This window comes from Lynx rufus, unplaced genomic scaffold (genome assembly GCF_022079265.1).
Source record: "Lynx rufus isolate CCGP_SWC_20201006 ecotype Redwood Valley unplaced genomic scaffold, mLynRuf1.p SCAF_2, whole genome shotgun sequence".
NCBI classification, from domain to species: domain Eukaryota; kingdom Metazoa; phylum Chordata; class Mammalia; order Carnivora; family Felidae; genus Lynx; species Lynx rufus.
The window spans coordinates 63,107,144-63,125,459 of record NW_025814834.1 but is presented as its reverse complement, the minus strand read 5'-3'; the positions used below and the strand labels follow the sequence as shown (position 1 = coordinate 63,125,459).

Sequence of the window (18,316 nt, the reverse complement as noted above, 5' to 3'; positions counted from 1 at the left end):
GGAAATCCCACTCAGCCACATTTTTGATTTAAAGACTCATTTACAGTCTTTTAACATGGTACCTTGATAAGAATCATATTGGCCTGCATTCTGTTTATGGATGTTGTAAATATAGTGATAATATGTTTCTGGCAGATTAGATATAACTGTTAATTTTTTTTCTTTTTCATATTACAGGTTTTGCAAAAGGCATCAAATTAAATCAAGTTCAAATATTCCCTGTGTCCCCAAAGACTTACTGATGATGTCTGAATTTGTTCTTCCAAGATTTATTTTTTGTCTTATTCAGTACTTAAGAGAAGGCTATAATGAACCAGGTATGTTTAGTCTACTCTTTGTTAGTAGTCTTTTTAAGTTTCCAATTAACAGAATTTAGTATGAATAATGAGGTGAATTTTTTTCAGATATCATTTTTTTTGTTTACCATGTTTTATGACAAGACTATGAAATACAGATGCTAAATAAAAACATACTTTAGTATATACATCAATTATATAACCTAACAGATACCTTATAATCTTACAGCCTTTTAGTAGGCACAGTTTAGAACTTTCTGTTCCTGGGATCATAGATATGTTGAATCAAACTTAGTTGGCCTTTTGCGGATGAGGAAATGATCATTTTATGGGGTTAAAGTGACTTGATGATTATATTGTGCTATAAAAGAATTAAGAAGTCCTGGAAATGTGTGACTTTAACTTAGATTTTTAGAAGATAAACTACTTTTTCACCAGTTCTCTTTCTCTCTTTTTTTTGTAGATGTCTATATATTTTTATTCACCTCCATATATAACAACTTATGAGAGAAATTGCTCACTCCCATCTTACAGGTAGAATGTATGGGTGTAAGCATCGTGATAGTATTGAAAAGAAAAAAGAAACATGTAGATATTCTTCTTGCTTTTTAAGATTTAGTCACAATCTTGATTAATATACTTTACTAAATATTTTGGATTTGGATATTATCTGTTAAAGTCGTCAGTCTGACCTTGTAAATTACAGATATCAATTAGTGTGGTAATTTACCTTTCTGATAATACTTGTATTTTTATCATTTAAGGGACTACATCTTGAATTACTTTTAGAGGTTTTAAATTATGTATTTACCATAAATAATCTTAAATCCAGTTTGAAACTATGGCACACGTTTTAATCTTCTATCCCCCATCATTGGAGTGTGAAGAAATATTTAGCATCTTCATCATTTCTAAAATACCATGTTATTCTCATTGTGAGCAAACACTTATACTACTGTATTTCTACATTTTAAACAAAATCTACAATCCTTTCCTTTGTTAACTACTTCCACCCCTCTCAGAGCATATGTCTTAAAATATAGGAAGAAATATTACTTTGATTTAGCCTCAAACTACCCTGTCTTTGGAATGAAGGACCTGGAGGCCAGCTGGTTATTGAACTTGCCTTTTGTGCTATTTCTCATATACTAGTTAATAGAGTTTTTGGGAATTTACATTTTGTATTATGAATGTCCTATTTTAGAAGAGTAATAGGTAGAAATCATTTATTATGAGAACTTTAAACCTTACCATTAGATCAGGGAGCAATTCACACAAAAGTACATTATGTTTATTTTTTCCTTTAGTTACCTTTAGCAGTTATAAAAGGTAGATGACCTAGGTACATAGCTTTGATAATTATTTGCTATTTATTTGCTATTTAATTTGATAATTATTTGCTTTGCAAATATGAATGGAAGCACTTTTTTGTCTTCAGATGAGCTTCATGAACTTAGGTTCATGAAGATTTCCTTTCTGTATTACGACTTGTGCTCAGCATTCATTTCTTCTTGCTGTGCCAGAAAAATTACTACATTGCTTTGTGTAGAGATCACTGTTTAAAATTAAAGAAAGGACTTGAAATCATCTAATCCACCGTAAGAAACTCAGAGATCTTGTTGTTTGACAGACGCCTTGAGTTCCATTTCTCATTTCACTCTACAATCCTCAGACCAGTGTCAGAGCTCATCTAGAGCCTTTGCAAATGTGAATTAAATATCTGCTGTGTTACTGCATAAGCCATCGGGGAGGATATGAAGATGAATAATATACAGTATTAGTAATCCACTGAGAAAGTAAGGTTTTTTAGTTTTGGGTCTCAGGAGTCAAGAGTTACCTAAAATTTCATTCACAGATCATCTTTGAGCTGGGTTGTGAGTTCCTTGGGGGGTAGAAACTAGGTTTTATTTAGTTTTGCTTCTCAGTGCCTATCATGTAGTAGGTACTGAATAAATGTTGAATGAAATTGATATCCCCTTTCCTGGACACACAGGCCCCCCCATTAGCTCCCTTATGATGCATCTTCTTTGCCAATTTTATCTGAGCTCTAAATCTCATTATTTATTTCTTCCTTTAAGACTCAGTTTCTCTGAAAAATCACTTTTTTTCCCCTCCTAAATATTCTTTTTCAGTTGCTGTACAACTTTCTTCTCTCTTCCTCCAGCTCTACTATACATATCTTGTCTGGTATCTTAAAACTATTTTAGTAAAAACATTCATGTTTATGAAAACAGTTATTTTTCATTTTGCTTGCTTTGACCTCCAGCTAACATGAGTTTGTATTTTTAGAATATGATAGAGGATGGGTTATTTGCTACACAGGTTTAAATTTAGAGCTGACATAATTTTGTTCTAATATTCTTACACTACTCTCAATATTATTTGGTTTCAAAATGTCTTGTTTTATTTTAGAGAATGATCTTACTTTTTCTTAAACACTAATTTTGAAATGATGTTATGATTACATTTATATATTTGGAAGTATAGGACCCTCAAATTGAATCCCTTTTAACCACATTAAATGCTTAATATCTTATGAAGTCATCTCTTTTCCCCATTTACCTTTTCTCAGAGAATTGAATTCCTGAGCAAGTCTACCCTAGGCTGGGCTCTGGGTGGATAACTACCTTCTAAACTGAGTTCTTATATTAATTTTTTGATTATAAAATACTCTTACCCAAGTTGCTGTAATTTGAAAAGAATAAAATATTGTTATTCTTAGCAAAATATCTTAAAGGAAGTTAATTATATGTTTTTACAGCAGCCGATGTACCATCAGAAAAAGACCTTAACAAAGTTCTTCAGCTTTTGGAACCTCAAATTTCCTTTTTAGAAGATCTAACTAAAATGGGAGGAGCGATGCGGTCTGTTCTTACTCAGGTTTTGACAAACCAACAAAACTACAAAGATCTGACTTCTGGTAAGTAAAATGTTAGAATAGAAGAAAGAATTTATTTATGTTACTGTAATCATAAGAAATTGCGTATTTTCAAACTTAAATGTAAAATGTGGATTTTTCCCCCATAAAATGCTAAAGCTGGGCGTTATTAACTTGGAGTTAGCACTAGAACCCAGGTCTTTTCTAAGTTTTGGTGTGACATACTCATAATTGTACTCCACCTCCCCTTCTGCAAACAGTAACAAAACTACTTCTGTGTCTTCATTTTTGGTATTCTGTACTTTTGGGTTATATTGCATAGAATTTTATAATAATGTAGAGTTTAAGTTAAAAACTTGGAATTGCTGACTATGTTTGTACATGATATATACTATTATATAAAATAGTACAACAAATATTCAAAAAAATTTTTTTAACATTTATTCGTTTTTGAGAGACAGCAAGAACAGAGCATGAGTGGGGGAGGGGCAGAGAGAGGGAGACAAAATCCAAAGCAGGCTCCAGGCTCTGAGCTGTCAGCACAGAGCCTGACTCAGGGTTCGAACTCATTGACCACAAGATCATGACCCAAGCTAAGTCAGACACTCAATTGACTGAGCCACAAGGTGCCCCAGTACAACAAATATTTTAAATAGCATTATTTTTGCTGGCTTATGAAAACATGCTTTGAAAATTGTTTCTTTAGAGTGTGAAATTTTCATATGTATTGTAAATCATACGTTCTTCAGAGGTTGTCTTATCTGATATGTTTACTTTTTCAACAAATACTTATTAAGCACCTACTATGTACTTGGTTTGGGGGTAAGTACTGGAGCTTGGAGCAGGGAATTTAAGTAGTAAACCAGGTAATCCTATCCCTGCCCTTATAAAGCTTAAGGACTGGTGAGTGAGATGGCATTAACAATTATATTAATACAGTATAGAAGGGAGACTTGATTTCACTGATGGGGAATGTGGGATGCTTCACTGAGGAAGTGATATTTAAAGTAAAACCTAATGGTTGAGAGAAAGTCATTTAGCTAGAGGGTGAGGGGGAATTGGGTGATAATGGGATGGAATTATATTCGAGGTGGAAGACATCCTCTGCTTCTGAGTGCTGGGCTAGCTCTTATGTCATAAACAACATAAAACTAGAAAAAATGTGAGGAAGCTGTTATTAGGCATTGTACAAAAGGCAGTATAAGACTATAAACCTTTGAGAGAAAGGAAAACATGAGACGAACTCCACGATTGCTTTGAATATCTGTCGGGGGATAACTTCCTGACTAGTACAGCAAGCTGGCATTGAAGCAGAGTGTGGTTGTCCAAGTGAGCCAAGGAGGCAGAGATCACAGGTTAGGACAGCGGAAGCAGTTGGAAACTGGAATCTTTGGGGTAGAATACCAATAGGTATTAGGGCAGATGAATGAGGGACCCCTGAAGGTGGTTGGCTGAGGACGGAGATCCACCTGTACAGTATGAGACTGCCTCAGGCTTACTAGAGAGTCACTATAGAGTGACTGCTATCGGGTTAAAAGCAGAATAGTGACATTAGAGGTTAGGCAGTTTTGGGAGACATTGGCGTTTCAGCCCAACCAGACTGGAGAGACCTTGTTAATACCCCAGGTATCTAGCTGAGACACCTTAGAGTAAGGTCTACCCTAGGTCAGATTTAATGAAGCCTGAAACCCTGGCAGATTCTGCAGTGGAGACAGAATTTAGAGATTATTCCTGTCACTTAAAAAAAATTTTTTTTAATGTTTATTTATTTTTGAGAGAGAGAGGGAGACACACAAACCGAAACAGATTCCAGGCTCTGAGCTGTCAGCACAGAGCCGACAGGGCTCGAACTCACAAATCGCGAGATCATGACCTGAACTGAAGTCAGACGCCCAACCTACTGAGCCACCCAGGTGCTCTGTCACTTTAGAGGGCCTTTTGAGAACCTTAGGCTTTCTACAGACCTGCCCTTCACAAATTTTAAAACCAAACCTTCATGAGTTTGTGATCAGGCTATTAATTGAGTAGTCCGCTAAATTAAAATTGATACTCTTCAAAGGAAGATAATAGAATTCAGAATCTTCTATAATATGTCCTTAGAATGTCCAGTATACAATAAAAACTACTAAACATGCAAGAAAATAAGTTGTGCACTATAACCAAGAAATAGGGCAGTCAATAGAAATTGATCTTGAAATGGTCCAGATGTTGGATTTAGCAGATAAAGACATTGAAGCATCTATTGTCAATACATTCAATAAATTAAAGGAAAATCTATTTAGATAACTAAAAGTAAATATGCTGTTAATGAGTGAAGAGATCAGGAATCTTAACAAAGAAAAATAAACAAAAAGAAATTCTAGAACTGAAAATTAGTGTTGAGTGCAGTAATTGAGAAAATTTACTGGATAGATTTAGCAGCAGATTGGAGAGGGTAGAAGAAAGACTTAGTAAATTCGAAGACAGATTAATAGATCATTCTATCTAGAGAACAGAGAGAAAACACAACAGAGTCTTAGGGACCTGTTAGACTAAATTGGATCTAACGTGCCTATAATTGGAATCCCAGGAGGACAGGAGAGTATGAATGTGGCAGAAAAAAACATTAGAAAAAATCCTGACTAAAATTTCCCTAATTGGATGTAAAACATTGACTTACAGATTCAAGATGCTTAATAAACCTCAAATAAGATAAATATAAAGACTATCAGTCACCCCTGGACACCTCCTAGATTCCATGTTGAAATATTTGTGGATGAGAGTGAGCTTACTTTTTTAAAAAGGACTAAAAAAAGGTCTAGTGTTGAAATTAAATGAAGGTAGGGTGATAGTGACACCAATAAGGCTACCACATCAGGTTAGATCCATGGCTCTCATAGGCCATGTGATATTTTATGTGATATCCTGAATGTGTTGGGAATTCATGGAAATATATATATATTTTAAATGTTTATTTTTGAGAGAAAGTGGGGGAGGGGCAGAGAAAGAGGATGACCGAGGGTCTGAAGCAGGCTCTGTCAGCGCAGAGTACAATACGGGGCTCAAACCCACAAACTGGGAGACCATGACCTGAGCTGAAGTCGGACACTTAACCAACTGAGCCACCCAGGCGCCCCAAGCATGGAAATATTCTAAGCTTAAGAGTGACATGATCAGATACGTGTTTTGAAAGGATGATTTGCTGTTTTGCCAAAATAGATGGGAAGGGGCAAGAACAGAAAAGCTCTGCTATAGTAGCCTAGAGTAAAGATGATGGTAGCTTGTATTTGAGTTTTGGTGATAAAGCTGGAGAGAGATAAATTATACCTGGTGGTCTGTTACTCTTCAACCTTACGCAGAAACTCAACTGTTCTGAAAGAAAGCAGCAAGTTGTTCTTAATCATTGTAAGAATGTATACCTTAGGAAAGATTTATGGTAATTGCCTTCTTTTATTTCCACAATTCCTTTTTAATTATTTATTGAAATTAAAAAACAACACAACAGAAATGCTTGAGTGATTTTTAGTGATGGAAATCACATTAAATTTTGATCAAGAAGTTTAAAATTTGCAGTCTAGCTTCACTGCTTATCACCGCTTGCTTACTCACTGGCTATGTTACCTTTGTAAGCCTCAGCTTCTTCACTTTTAAAAATGGTGATTATACATTCATTTTTCTCAGGCTTGTTGTGAAGGTTGGTAAAATACATTTTGTTATTTAAAAAGTATTACAGTATTAAAAAGTATTACACCTGGGTGGCTCAGTCAGTTAAGCGTCCAACTCTTGATCTTGGCTCAGGTCATGATCTCGGCTCAGGTCATGATCTCGGCTCAGGTCATGATCTCACAGTTTTGTGGGTTTGAGCCCTGTGTTGGGCTCTGCACTGGCAGCATGGAGCTTGTTTGGGATTTTCTCTCTGCCCCTCCCCTGTGGCATGTGTGCACATGCCCATGCCCTTTCTCAAAAATAAGTAAACTTAAAGTATTACAAAAATTTCATCCATCATGATTGAGAGAAATACATGGCTTTTATTACTCAGGAGACATGTAGTCATTTCTCATATAGGATGCTTAGAAGGTCTTTATTTTTTTTTTTTAATTTTTTTAATGTTATTTATATTTGAGAGAGAGAGATCAGGGGAAGGGCAGAGAGAAAGACCAAGAAGACAATCTGAACCAGGCACCAGGCTCTGAGCTATCAGCACAAAGCCCAATGCGGGCTCGAACTCACAAGCCTTGAGATCATGACCTGAGCCGAAATCAGATGCTTAACTGACTGAGCTACCCAGGTGCCCCAAAGGTCTTTATTCTTTATAAACTAAATGTAATTGTTTGTGTTACACTAAATGTAATTGTTTTTAATATTGGACTTGAACTGAAGGATAGATGTATTCCTGTTTTAATAAGTGCTAGAGTGTTTTTTTGTTTGTTTGTTTTGTTTTTTGTCTTTTTTTAAACCAGCCCAGAGAGACATTTAAAAAACTAAACTAGGGGCTCCTGGGTGGCTCAGTCGGTTAAGCATCCCACTTCGGCTCAGGTCATGATCTCGTGGTTCATGGGTTCGAGCCCTGTTTTGGGCTCTGTGCTGACAGCTCAGAGACTGCAGCCTGCTTCAGATTCTGTGTCTCCCTTTCTCTCTTCCCCTCCCCTGCTCATGCTTTGTCTTTCTCTCTCTCTCTCCCAAAAATAAATTAAAAAATATTTTTTAAAACAAAACAAGAAAACCCAAAACTGTTCTGGGGCACTTGGGTTCAAGCTCCACATCGAGCTCTGTGCTGTCAGCACAGACCCCGCTTCAGATCTTCTGTCCCTGTCTTGCGCACGTGCTCTCTCTCTCAAAAATAAATAAATCTTAAAAAAAAAAAAACACAAAAAAAACAAACCCAAACCAAAACTGTCCTATTGCAATTATTCAGGCTAGCAAGGAAAGAAAATAGAGAAAAGCTCAACAAGTATTAAGTTCATTTATGTATTTTTATAATCAAGAGATTGAGGTCTTAATTTAAGATATGTAATTTGCCTAAGAGGTGTCCAATGCCATGGTATTTTGGCTTTCAGACAGCGAATAATCTTTTTCTTTTCTTTTTATTTTTTAATTTTTTTATTAAAAAATTTTTTTTTAACGTTTATTTATTTTTGAGACAGAGAGAGACAGAGCATGAACGGGGGAGGGTCAGAGAGAGAGAGAGAGAGGGAGACACAGAATCTGAAACAGGCTCCAGGCTCTGAGCTGTCAGGACAGAGCCCGACGCGGGGCTTGAACTCACAAACCGCGAGATCATGACCTTAGCCGAAGTGGGACGCTTAACCGACTGAGCCACCCAGGCGCCCCAATCTTTTTCTTTTAAAGAACTCTCAAAATAAATGTTTTTCTTTTACTGTTATTCCATGCTCCATAAATATATTAAAAAACAAAACAAAAATTGGCAATAATTAATAAGCCGCAATGCTAAAGTGAAAGTTCCAGGATTATGTAATTCTAGAACTTAAGGTTTTCAGTATTACTTGGAATAAATTAATTTTAACTGATACTTCTATAGAAATTATACTTTTAATTCTTGTGATAGAAAATGTGATGGAAAAAGTTTGATAAAACAGAAATTAAGAGTAATCTCAGTTATAATGCTTGAACATTCCACCCGGGTATTATTTTATCCAGGAAGCCTTTCCTAAGTATTTTGCTTTGGGTTAAGTCTAGCTGCACAGTACTGTGAGAGCACAGATTGTCAAACCAAATGGTGAAGTCTAATACACTAAATTGTCATTTACCGGATTATCTGCCTTTCTCTGCCATGAGTTTTCAGGTTCCTTGAAGGCAGGAATTATACCCTTATTAATCTGTGTACCTCTTGTGCCTTGCTTATAATCTCTGGCATATTTTACATTTGTTACCTAGTAGATTTTATTATTTGTTATAAACATGCTGTGCAGTTTTGCCTGAAGCCGTTTTATATTATTCATTCTAGGGTTCTCCTGCCATTAGAATATTCAGCTCTTTTATACATATATTAGTTACTGAGGTTGCTTTACTTATATTTTGAATGGAATTTTTTTCTGATTTTAAATATTAGGTCTTGGAGAAAATGCTTGTGCAAAGAAAAGTCATGAAAAGTACCTTATAGCTCTGAAGAGCTCTGGACTTACATATCCCGAGGATAAACTTGTATATGGTCTACAGGAACCATCAGCTGGCACTAGCACTCTGGCAGTGCAAGGTTTGTCTGTTTAATTTGAACAGTGGTGACTTTTCTGTGTTAAAACAGAAAGACCCTCACACTTGACTTGTTGTTGGAGAAATTTAAGTAATGTGTCATTCCTTGGTGGTAAACATGTAGAAGCAAGAAAGAATAGATTGGCCAAAGAAGAGAATACATTTCTTAAATGGAATTTGGTTAAGTTTATTTAAGGTTCTGTTTTTAACTCATGAAGAAGGTAGCAGTTGCTATTTAAGAGTAGCCCAAAACTTTAGTATCTTAATATTTTAGTAAACCATGATATAAAAAGAAAGAGATCCTTCTGAAACATTATTTGTGATGATTAAATCTGGATTTTCACTACAGATTTCCTTTGAAGTATAAACCTATATTAGGTCCAAATTTATTAAAGATAAATGTTGAACTCTCCCAAGATAACTGTCGGAATGAGTTGTCTTAATGTAACAAAACTTAGCTTTTTGTTTATGTCTCAGAATAATTTTAAAGTAAGGCAATACGTAACAGCTATGAAGGAAATTTTTTTTTTTCCTTTCCAAAGGTTTTGCGGGTGCAACAGGAACTTTGGGACAACTAGATTCTTCAGATGAGGTGACATTTAAAATTTAAAACTTTTTGCAAATAAAAGTTTTAGAACTGTATAGATTTGTGGATGTTATCTAGTTTAAATTTCTCATTTTGTAGACAAGGACACTGAAGCCTAGAGTGAAATAATTTAGCCAAGATTGCAAAGTTACTAGCTTTTTACTTCTGGTTTATAATTCATTTCTTTCTTCACAGTTCAAAAGTGGGAGCTAGAAAGAGATAGCAATTTCTCCTAGGAAGATATCCCCATGTTGACCCAAATTATCCTATATACAATGAAATTGTTTTAAGAAATTTAGCTTAGTCTAGAACAGTGTATTAAAAGAGTATAAAATGTAACTGCTTAAAAAAATAAAATGTAACTGCTTTTCCAATTTCATAACAAGCTATACTTTATATGTTATATCTTATTTTAAAAAGCAGGGAAATGGGCTGTCAGTTTGAAATTTCAACTTTTATAGTACTTACTAGCCAAATGGTAGTGTTTATTAAATATGTCTGATAAATCCTTTAGAACATTCATATATTTTATTAATATACAACTTATAAGGGATCAAATATACAAATATTTGTGTACAATTTTGATGCTTATGAAATTTAAATTTCACATTTTTGTAAAATTATACATTTAATGATTAAAATTTATTTTTTGATGTTTGTTTTTGAGAGAGAGATAGAGAGAGAATGAGAGAGAGAGAGAGAGCATGAGCAGGGGAGGGACAGAGAGAGACACACACAACTGGAAGCAGATTTCAGGCTCTGATCTGTCAGCACAGAGCCCAATGCGTTGCTCAAACCCATGAGCCACGAGGCTCGAACCTACAAGCTGTGAGATCCTGAGATGAGTCGAAGTCAGATACTTAACCAACTGAGCCACTCAGGCACCCCAGTGATTAAAATTTAAAACCTAAAAATTGTGTTATATTAAAACATACACTTTTTCTTTGAAAACCCGTTTTGATTTGAAAATATCACATGAACTAAGAAAAATATCCTTTTTGAAAACATGATTTCTGTTATTGATGTCTTGTAATTGATTTAATGCCTTATAATTTGAACATCCTGGTAGTATTTTTCCCCTCTAAAAAGGCACTCACAAAATGGAACATTTTATGGAGTCCCTTTTTGGACAGTTTCAAAGAGTTTTCAACAAATTGGAGAGACAATTTCATAGGCTGTTTACAAGTTTGACTCTGGAATTAGAGGGCCTGGGTTTGTTTCTGGCTCCTGTACCAATTAGTAGTGTGACTTTAGGCAAGTATCCTAACTTCTCCATGGCTAAATTTCCTTTTCTGCAAAATGGAGGTGATAATAGTATTATTGCCAGGAGTTATTATGAGGATTGAATGAGTTCATATATGAAAGCACTTAAACTAGTGCCTGGCATATTGTGAACACTGTATATGTGTCTGTTAAATCAGTTAAAATAAAATCATAAAAAAATTAAATTTAAAATCATTAAAAATAGTGCAAATGGTTAGCTAAAACTTTTGTTTTTTTTAACTTTAAAGATAAGTTACAAAGAACATTGCTATAATGATGAATTGGAAAACTTGTATTTAAAATAGATTCTCAAAAGTACATATAAACATTATTCATTATTTCAACCAAAATAATAATAATTCCATTTCGAAGCTAGTGGAGGGGAGTGATGGAGGTAGGAATACTAATTGTTCTTATGTCAAAGAAGGAAGAGATTGTATAATAGACATGTGGTTTCAAATGACTTACTCTTCTTTCCATAAGGGCATTTTATGGGGAGGCAAAATGGCCTCTAAAAAGGCAAGATCTGGGAATACTAGGAGTTGAATATGAATGGGTGCATGGACATTTTTGGTTTAAAGCCAGCCAGATAGGAAAGGAGCCTTGTCTATTGTCAGTAGAAACTTTAGAAAATAGTTTCATAATGAAATGGTTTAGTGATGTTACAGAACACTTTTAAAGATAATCTAAACATTTTATGTGATTTAGAACAATATAAAAACCTATACTTATATGATGGGATAAAATTTTCGTATTATTTTGGCATACCTAGCATTATGCATCTAACAGCCATGCTAATAATTCTGCTTTACTTCTATGAATTGAATTTGATTTCTGGGCATGTAGAAAACTGATCTTCAACATAGATCCTTTTCCTCTGTCTAAGGAAAGTAGTAACAGTCATTTTGTCTTGGCCTAAACTCTCCAGATTGCCTTTTTAAACTGCCAGGGGAGATTTTAATTGTATATAACTGAATTACAATAACACCGTATTTTATGGTAGGGTGCTAGAAGGAAATCCTTTTGTGTATGTGTGTGTGTGGGCGGTGGGGGTGGAGAGAGAAGTAATTTTTGCGGGGGTATCAGAGGATTTGAAATATGGCTTTTCTTTGTTCATTACCATTGCCTCTAGTCTGTCCTTACATCTTCTGTTCCTCTGTTCTTTCCTCTTGGATTCTTTGTTTCAGCAACTTTGTGTGTGTGATATGGTTTTATTACAATAATATATAATATTTTGTTCCTTCATTATGATTGTATGTCAGTGTGAGTATCATATTAAAAACATCTTGATGGTGACAGCTTCAAAATACTTCATTTCTTCTATCCTCAAAATACATCATTTTTTGAGAGTATCTGAGAATTACTGTTAGAGCATGTGATACATATTTAACTTATGTATTTAAAAGTACTTTAGACTTTTTCACCTTTAAATCACATTTTATAATTAAAATTTTAATCTCTTTAAAAGTACTTTTTGTAATTTACATATTTTTTTTAGTTCATATGTTTATTTTATTTTCATAAAAATGGGGTAATTCGGGCATTGGCAGACTTAAAGAGTTTCAAGTGAGTTGTTTAGCTGGAAGTGCATTGAAGGGCTATCTACTTTAGTTTTTCTTTAAGAGAACTTGGGCTTTAGAGTTAGGAAGACCTTAGTTTGAATTTTCTTTCATAATCTTGCTCTGCTTTTGCCAGGTCATTTAACTTCTGAACATCCATTTTCTCTTGGAGAAATGAAGGTGATTATGTTAGGATTAAATGGGATAACGTATAAAGTACCTATCATGGATTAGACATAGAATAGACTCTTGATAAATGTTTTTGTCTGAGTACTTCATGTGAGAAGTGGTTCAAATACATGAATTTTTGAGCTGTTGTGGGTCATATTATATACATTTCTATTTATTGTTCCGGAGGAAATAGTTTGCTAAAACATGTTTTAAAAGAATGAAGTTTATTTTTATTTTTATATTTATTTATTAAACACATTTTATTTTTTTCACATTACCTGTCAAATTTTCTTTGGCAAATTTACCCCATATACCAAATATTCAATTTAGAGCTTAGTTTATATTTATATAACTGAGTGCCATTCACCAAGATACCTTTCTCTAACCCCTAATGGTTTATTTATTTATTTTTTATAATTTACATCTAAGTTAGTTAGCACATGGTTCAACAATGATTTCTGGAATAGATTCCATAAGCCCCTTACCCATTTAGCCCATCCACTCCTCCCCTAACCCCTCCAGCACACCTCTGTTCTCTGTAAGAGTCTTTTATGTTTTGTCCCTCTCCCTGTTTTTATATTATTTTTGCTTCCCTTCCCTTATGTTCATCTGTTTCGTATCTTAAAGTCCTTTTATCAGTGAAGTCATATGATATTTGCCTTTCTCTGACTGACTAAATGCACTTAGCATAATACCCTCTAGTTCCAGCTATGTAGCTGCAAATGGACAAATGAAGTTTATTTTTAAAAATTTAATTGAGATATTACCTAAATAATGCACAAATACATTGTAGTTGTTTTCCAGACAGTTCAGATAGAGTAAAAGTCCTTTCTCTATCCTCACTAGCACCAGCTCTTCTTTGGGTAACTACAGTTAATAGTTTGGATGTCCTCGACAGACCTTTTTCCATGGAGTTAAATAACCATATGTTTACAGACATGTGTGTGTGTGCATGTGTGTAAATAAAAGGTGTTGTGCTATTTTATGGCCTTCTTTTATTTACTGCAAAGTGTATTGTGTAGATCCATCTTTGTCAGTACTGTTCTTTCCATTTGCTGTACAGTAATCTGGAATATGAATAAACTACAGTTTGTCCAATCATTTCTTTAATTTGCAGTTTTTTCTTACAAGGTGCAGTACTTACATTTCTTTTTATGCAGATGTGCAGATAGTTTTCTAAGGTGGAATTGTTAAGTCACAGGATATGCATATCTTAAATTTTAATAGATTGTATTTTTCTGATTGTAAAAATCACGCATACTTAAAATGAAAAATGTAGAAAAGTGTAAAAATAAGATCATTACTTAGGACTAATTGTAGAAGAGTTTTAGTAATAAAGTCAAGAAATTTCCTATTTTAAGATTATAATCACAATTTTTTATATAAAAACACTTATTTTATTGATTTGTATACCACAAGGTCTTTGTTTTTTGGTTCTGAACACATTTTCAAATCTTGAGCTGGAAACAGAAAAATCAGGGGCTCTTGGGTGTCTCAGTCAGTTAAGCATCCAAGTTGATCTTGGCTCAGGACATGATCTCATGGTTTGTGAGATTGAGCCCCACATTGGGTTTTGTGCTGATAGCATGGAGCCTACTTAAGATTCTCTCTTTCCTCTTCTCTGTGCCTCTCCTCCGCTCACGTGAATTCTGTCTCAAACAAACAAACAAAAAAATAGAAAAGTCATATAGTACAACAAAAACAAAAATGAGAATTAGGAAGGGGCAGTTTGGTGGTTATAAAAATTACTAATGCTAGAGCTAAAAGAAACCTTAAAGTGCATTTTGCTTAACTTTCTTATCAATGAAGAAGCTGAATTCCATGGAAATAACAGGTTCACTCAAGCTAGTAAATTTCAGCTCTAGTTAGTAGAGTTGGAAATGGACTCTAGGTCTTCTGTCTAGTTGGTTTAGAGTTCTTTCTATAAAGCAGATAAACTGCTGATTAATTACTATTACTGTGCAGCAAATTTCTCCTAAACTTTGTGGCTTAAAACTGTTCTTTTTCTTTTTCCTTACAATTTTATGACTCGGGAAATTGGGAACTGTATAGTTTGGCATTTCTCACTTGGGTTACCTCATGCAATTCTAGTTAGTTACTGCAGCCAACAACTAACTGCATTGCAACTGTAGTCATCTAAGGCTCAGCTGTGGTAGAGATATAACGTGGTCACTGACAGGCCTAGGAGTTGATTGCTGACTATCCCCAGGGAACTCAGCTGGCTTTTCATTGGAGTGACTACCTGTGGCTTCTCTAGCATGGGGTCTCAAGTTGTTACATAGTTACTGGCTTCTCCCAGATTGAGCAGCTGGGGAGCAGAATCTGTACAGGCTTTTCTGAGCTAGCTTTGTAAGTTACAGTGTCCTTTCCAGCTACATTTTATTAGTTGTGAGTTGTGAAGGTGGGCCCAGAGTCAGTGGGAGGGAACATAGATCTCACCTTTACAGGGAGGATATCAAAGAATTTGTAAACACATGTTTAAAACTTCCATAACCAAGATGTGATGTCCGCCATTGTTTTCCCTGGATTCTCTTGATATCCAAAATAATGACTAACAAACCAACAATTGATTATAGATTTTTCCATCTATTCAGTCTTTTTTTTTTTTTTTTTTTTTGGTTGGACGAACTATCACATGATAATGAAACACCACTGCAATCAGAAATGATTTTTGTAGGAGTTTTCCTTAAGTGTAATAGTTACTGTGGTACATTAAGAAAATGAAAGCTTAGGGGCGCCTGGGTGGCGCAGTCGGTTGGGCGTCCGACTTCAGCCAGGTCACGATCTCGCGGTCCGTGAGTTCGAGCCCCGCGTCAGGCTCTGGGCTGATGGCTCAGAGCCTGGAGCCTGTTTCCGATTCTGTGTCTCCCTCTCTCTCTGCCCCTCCCCCGTTCATGCTGTGTCTCTCTCTGTCCCAAAAATAAATAAACGTTGAAAAAAAAAAAAAAAAAGAAAATGAAAGCTTATATTTACGATTATAAGATATTTTTTTAAAAGGTGATGAAAAAGAATGAAATCTTGCCATTTGCAGCAACGTGGATGAAACTGGAGGGTATTATGCTAAGTGGAAGAAGTCAGTCAGAGAAAGACAGATATCATGTGATTTCACTCATATGTGGAATTTGAGAAACTTAACAGATGACCATAGGGGAAGGGGAGGAAAAAATAAGTTACAGAGAGGCAGACCATAAGAGACTTTAAAAAAAAAAAAAATTATTTATTTTTTATTAACTTGTTTTATTTTTTATTTTTTAAAATTTATATCCAAATTAGCATATAGTGCAACAATGATTTCAGGAGTAGATTCCCTAGTGCCCCTTACCCATTTAGCCCATCCCCCCTCCCACAACCCCTCCCGTAACCCTCAGTTCTCCATATTTATGAGTCTCTTACGTTTTGTCCCCCTCCCTGTTTTTACATTATTTTTGTTTCCCTTCCCTTATGTTCATCTGTTTTGTCTCTTAAAGTCCTCATATGAGTGAAGTCATATGATTTTTGTCTTTCTCTAATTTCACTTCGCATCATATCCTCTAGTTCCATCCACGTAGTTGCAAATGGCAAGGTTTCATTCTTTTTGATTGCCGAGTAATACTCCATTGTATATACATACCACATCTTCTTTATCCATTCATCCATTGATGGACATTTGGGCTCTTTCCATACTTTGGCTATTGTTGATAGTGCTGCTATAAACATGGGGGTGCATGTGTCCCTTCGAAACAGCACACCTGTATCCCTTGGGTAAATGCCTAGTAGTGCAATTGCTGGGTCGTAGGGTAGTTCAATTTTTAGTTTTTTGAGGAACCTCCATACTGTTTTCCAGAGTGGCTGCACCAGCTTGCATTCCCAGAGAGACTCTTAAATACAGAGAACAAACTGAGGGTTGATGGAGAGTGGTGGAGAGGGGAAAATGGGTGATGGGCATTGAGGAGGGCACTTGTTGGGATGAGCACTGGGTGTTGTATATAAGTGATGAATCACAGGAATCTACTCCTCAAGCCAAGACTACACTGTATGTCAAGTAACTTCACAAATAAATTAAAAAAAATTATATTTACCTTTGTGAACTTTTTTTTTTTTTTAACTCTGTAAAGGAGAAAGTTGATGAAGGGATAAGATAGAGTATGATAGAAGAGTACCTAGATATACATTTTCTTTTTTTTTTTTTTTTTTTTTTAAATTTTTTTTTTTTTTTCAACGTTTATTTATTTTTGGGACAGAGAGAGACAGAGCATGAACGGGGGAGGGGCAGAGAGAGAGAGGGAGACACAGAACCGGAAACAGGCTCCAGGCTCTGAGCCATCAGCCCAGAGCCCGACGCGGGGCTCGAACTCACGGGCCGCGAGATCGTGACCTGGCTGAAGTCGGACGCTTAACCGACTGCGCCACCCGGGCGCCCCATACATTTTCTTGAACAAATACCTATTTATGCCATTTCAAAATTTCATTAAGGCTTTTAAAGCTATATTACATTTTTTTTTTCCAACCATAGGCACAAATGGTATATTTACTTTTAGTATTTATATTTGAAATTTAATGAAGACCTGGGTATTATTTAAGGATTGGAGTTTCTACACTCTTACCCTACAGGCCCATGAAATTATTGAGCAAACTCTTTTGATGATTTCATTCTTGTAACTTAACAAATGGTATGAAAAGACAGGTTGAGAAGAGAGCAGTGATGTTTTAATTACTACTATAGAGAAGTGATTATAACAACTAAAAATGTTTTAAGAATTTAGAATTGGAGAGACTCTAGAGGTAAGGTACTCTTAACCACTTTGTTTTAAAAATGAAGAAACAGATTTGGAACTATAACAGCAGCAAGATTTCTATTTGTAAAGTTTTATTTGAATGAGGGTATATATTACAGTCTACTTAAAGTATATTATTCATACAAGTTGTGTCAGATATTTGTCCCCGCTGTCCCTAGAGTAACAGAACATTATGTACTCAGCAGTGCTATTTATACACATGACATTCTTCATGCTACTTACTACTACTTATTCTTTTTTTGTATAGCTCATATGAAATAGGAGTAGAAAATGTTGTTTGTGTTGTATGGCACTGAAAAGAAAATAAGCACATTTAACTTTACAGAGTATTTTTAAATTTATATTTGTATTTTTTGTTTACATTTATTTATAACCATCAGATAATTCAGTTCAAAAGAATTATCTCTGTAATATATGTACCTGGGTCTAATTAGAGAATTTATCAGAGAAAATAGTATCTTTTAGATGAAGATAACGTTGTAAGGAAAGATTATATTCACTGTGGCCATTACCATAGCAGTGTCCATTTATCTGTGTGCAGTGACCAGATCATTAATTTCTGTGGCATTGACGTACTTAGCTGTTCATACAAATGAAAA

The 18,316-nt window shown here is 34.9% G+C and overlaps 1 protein-coding gene across 3 annotated transcripts in view; it reads left to right on the top strand.

The window, feature by feature from the left end:
* The window catches only part of UBR3 (ubiquitin protein ligase E3 component n-recognin 3), a 241,685-nt gene that overhangs the window by 37,738 nt on the left and 185,631 nt on the right, over positions 1-18,316 (top strand). For all 3 annotated transcript variants that reach the window (XM_047085617.1, XM_047085616.1, XM_047085618.1), the window contains exons 2-5: positions 178-317; positions 3,058-3,216; positions 9,224-9,367; positions 9,906-9,955. In XM_047085617.1, the coding sequence (XP_046941573.1) occupies positions 178-317; positions 3,058-3,216; positions 9,224-9,367; positions 9,906-9,955 (493 nt within the window). The remainder of the gene's footprint in view (positions 1-177; positions 318-3,057; positions 3,217-9,223; positions 9,368-9,905; positions 9,956-18,316) is intronic.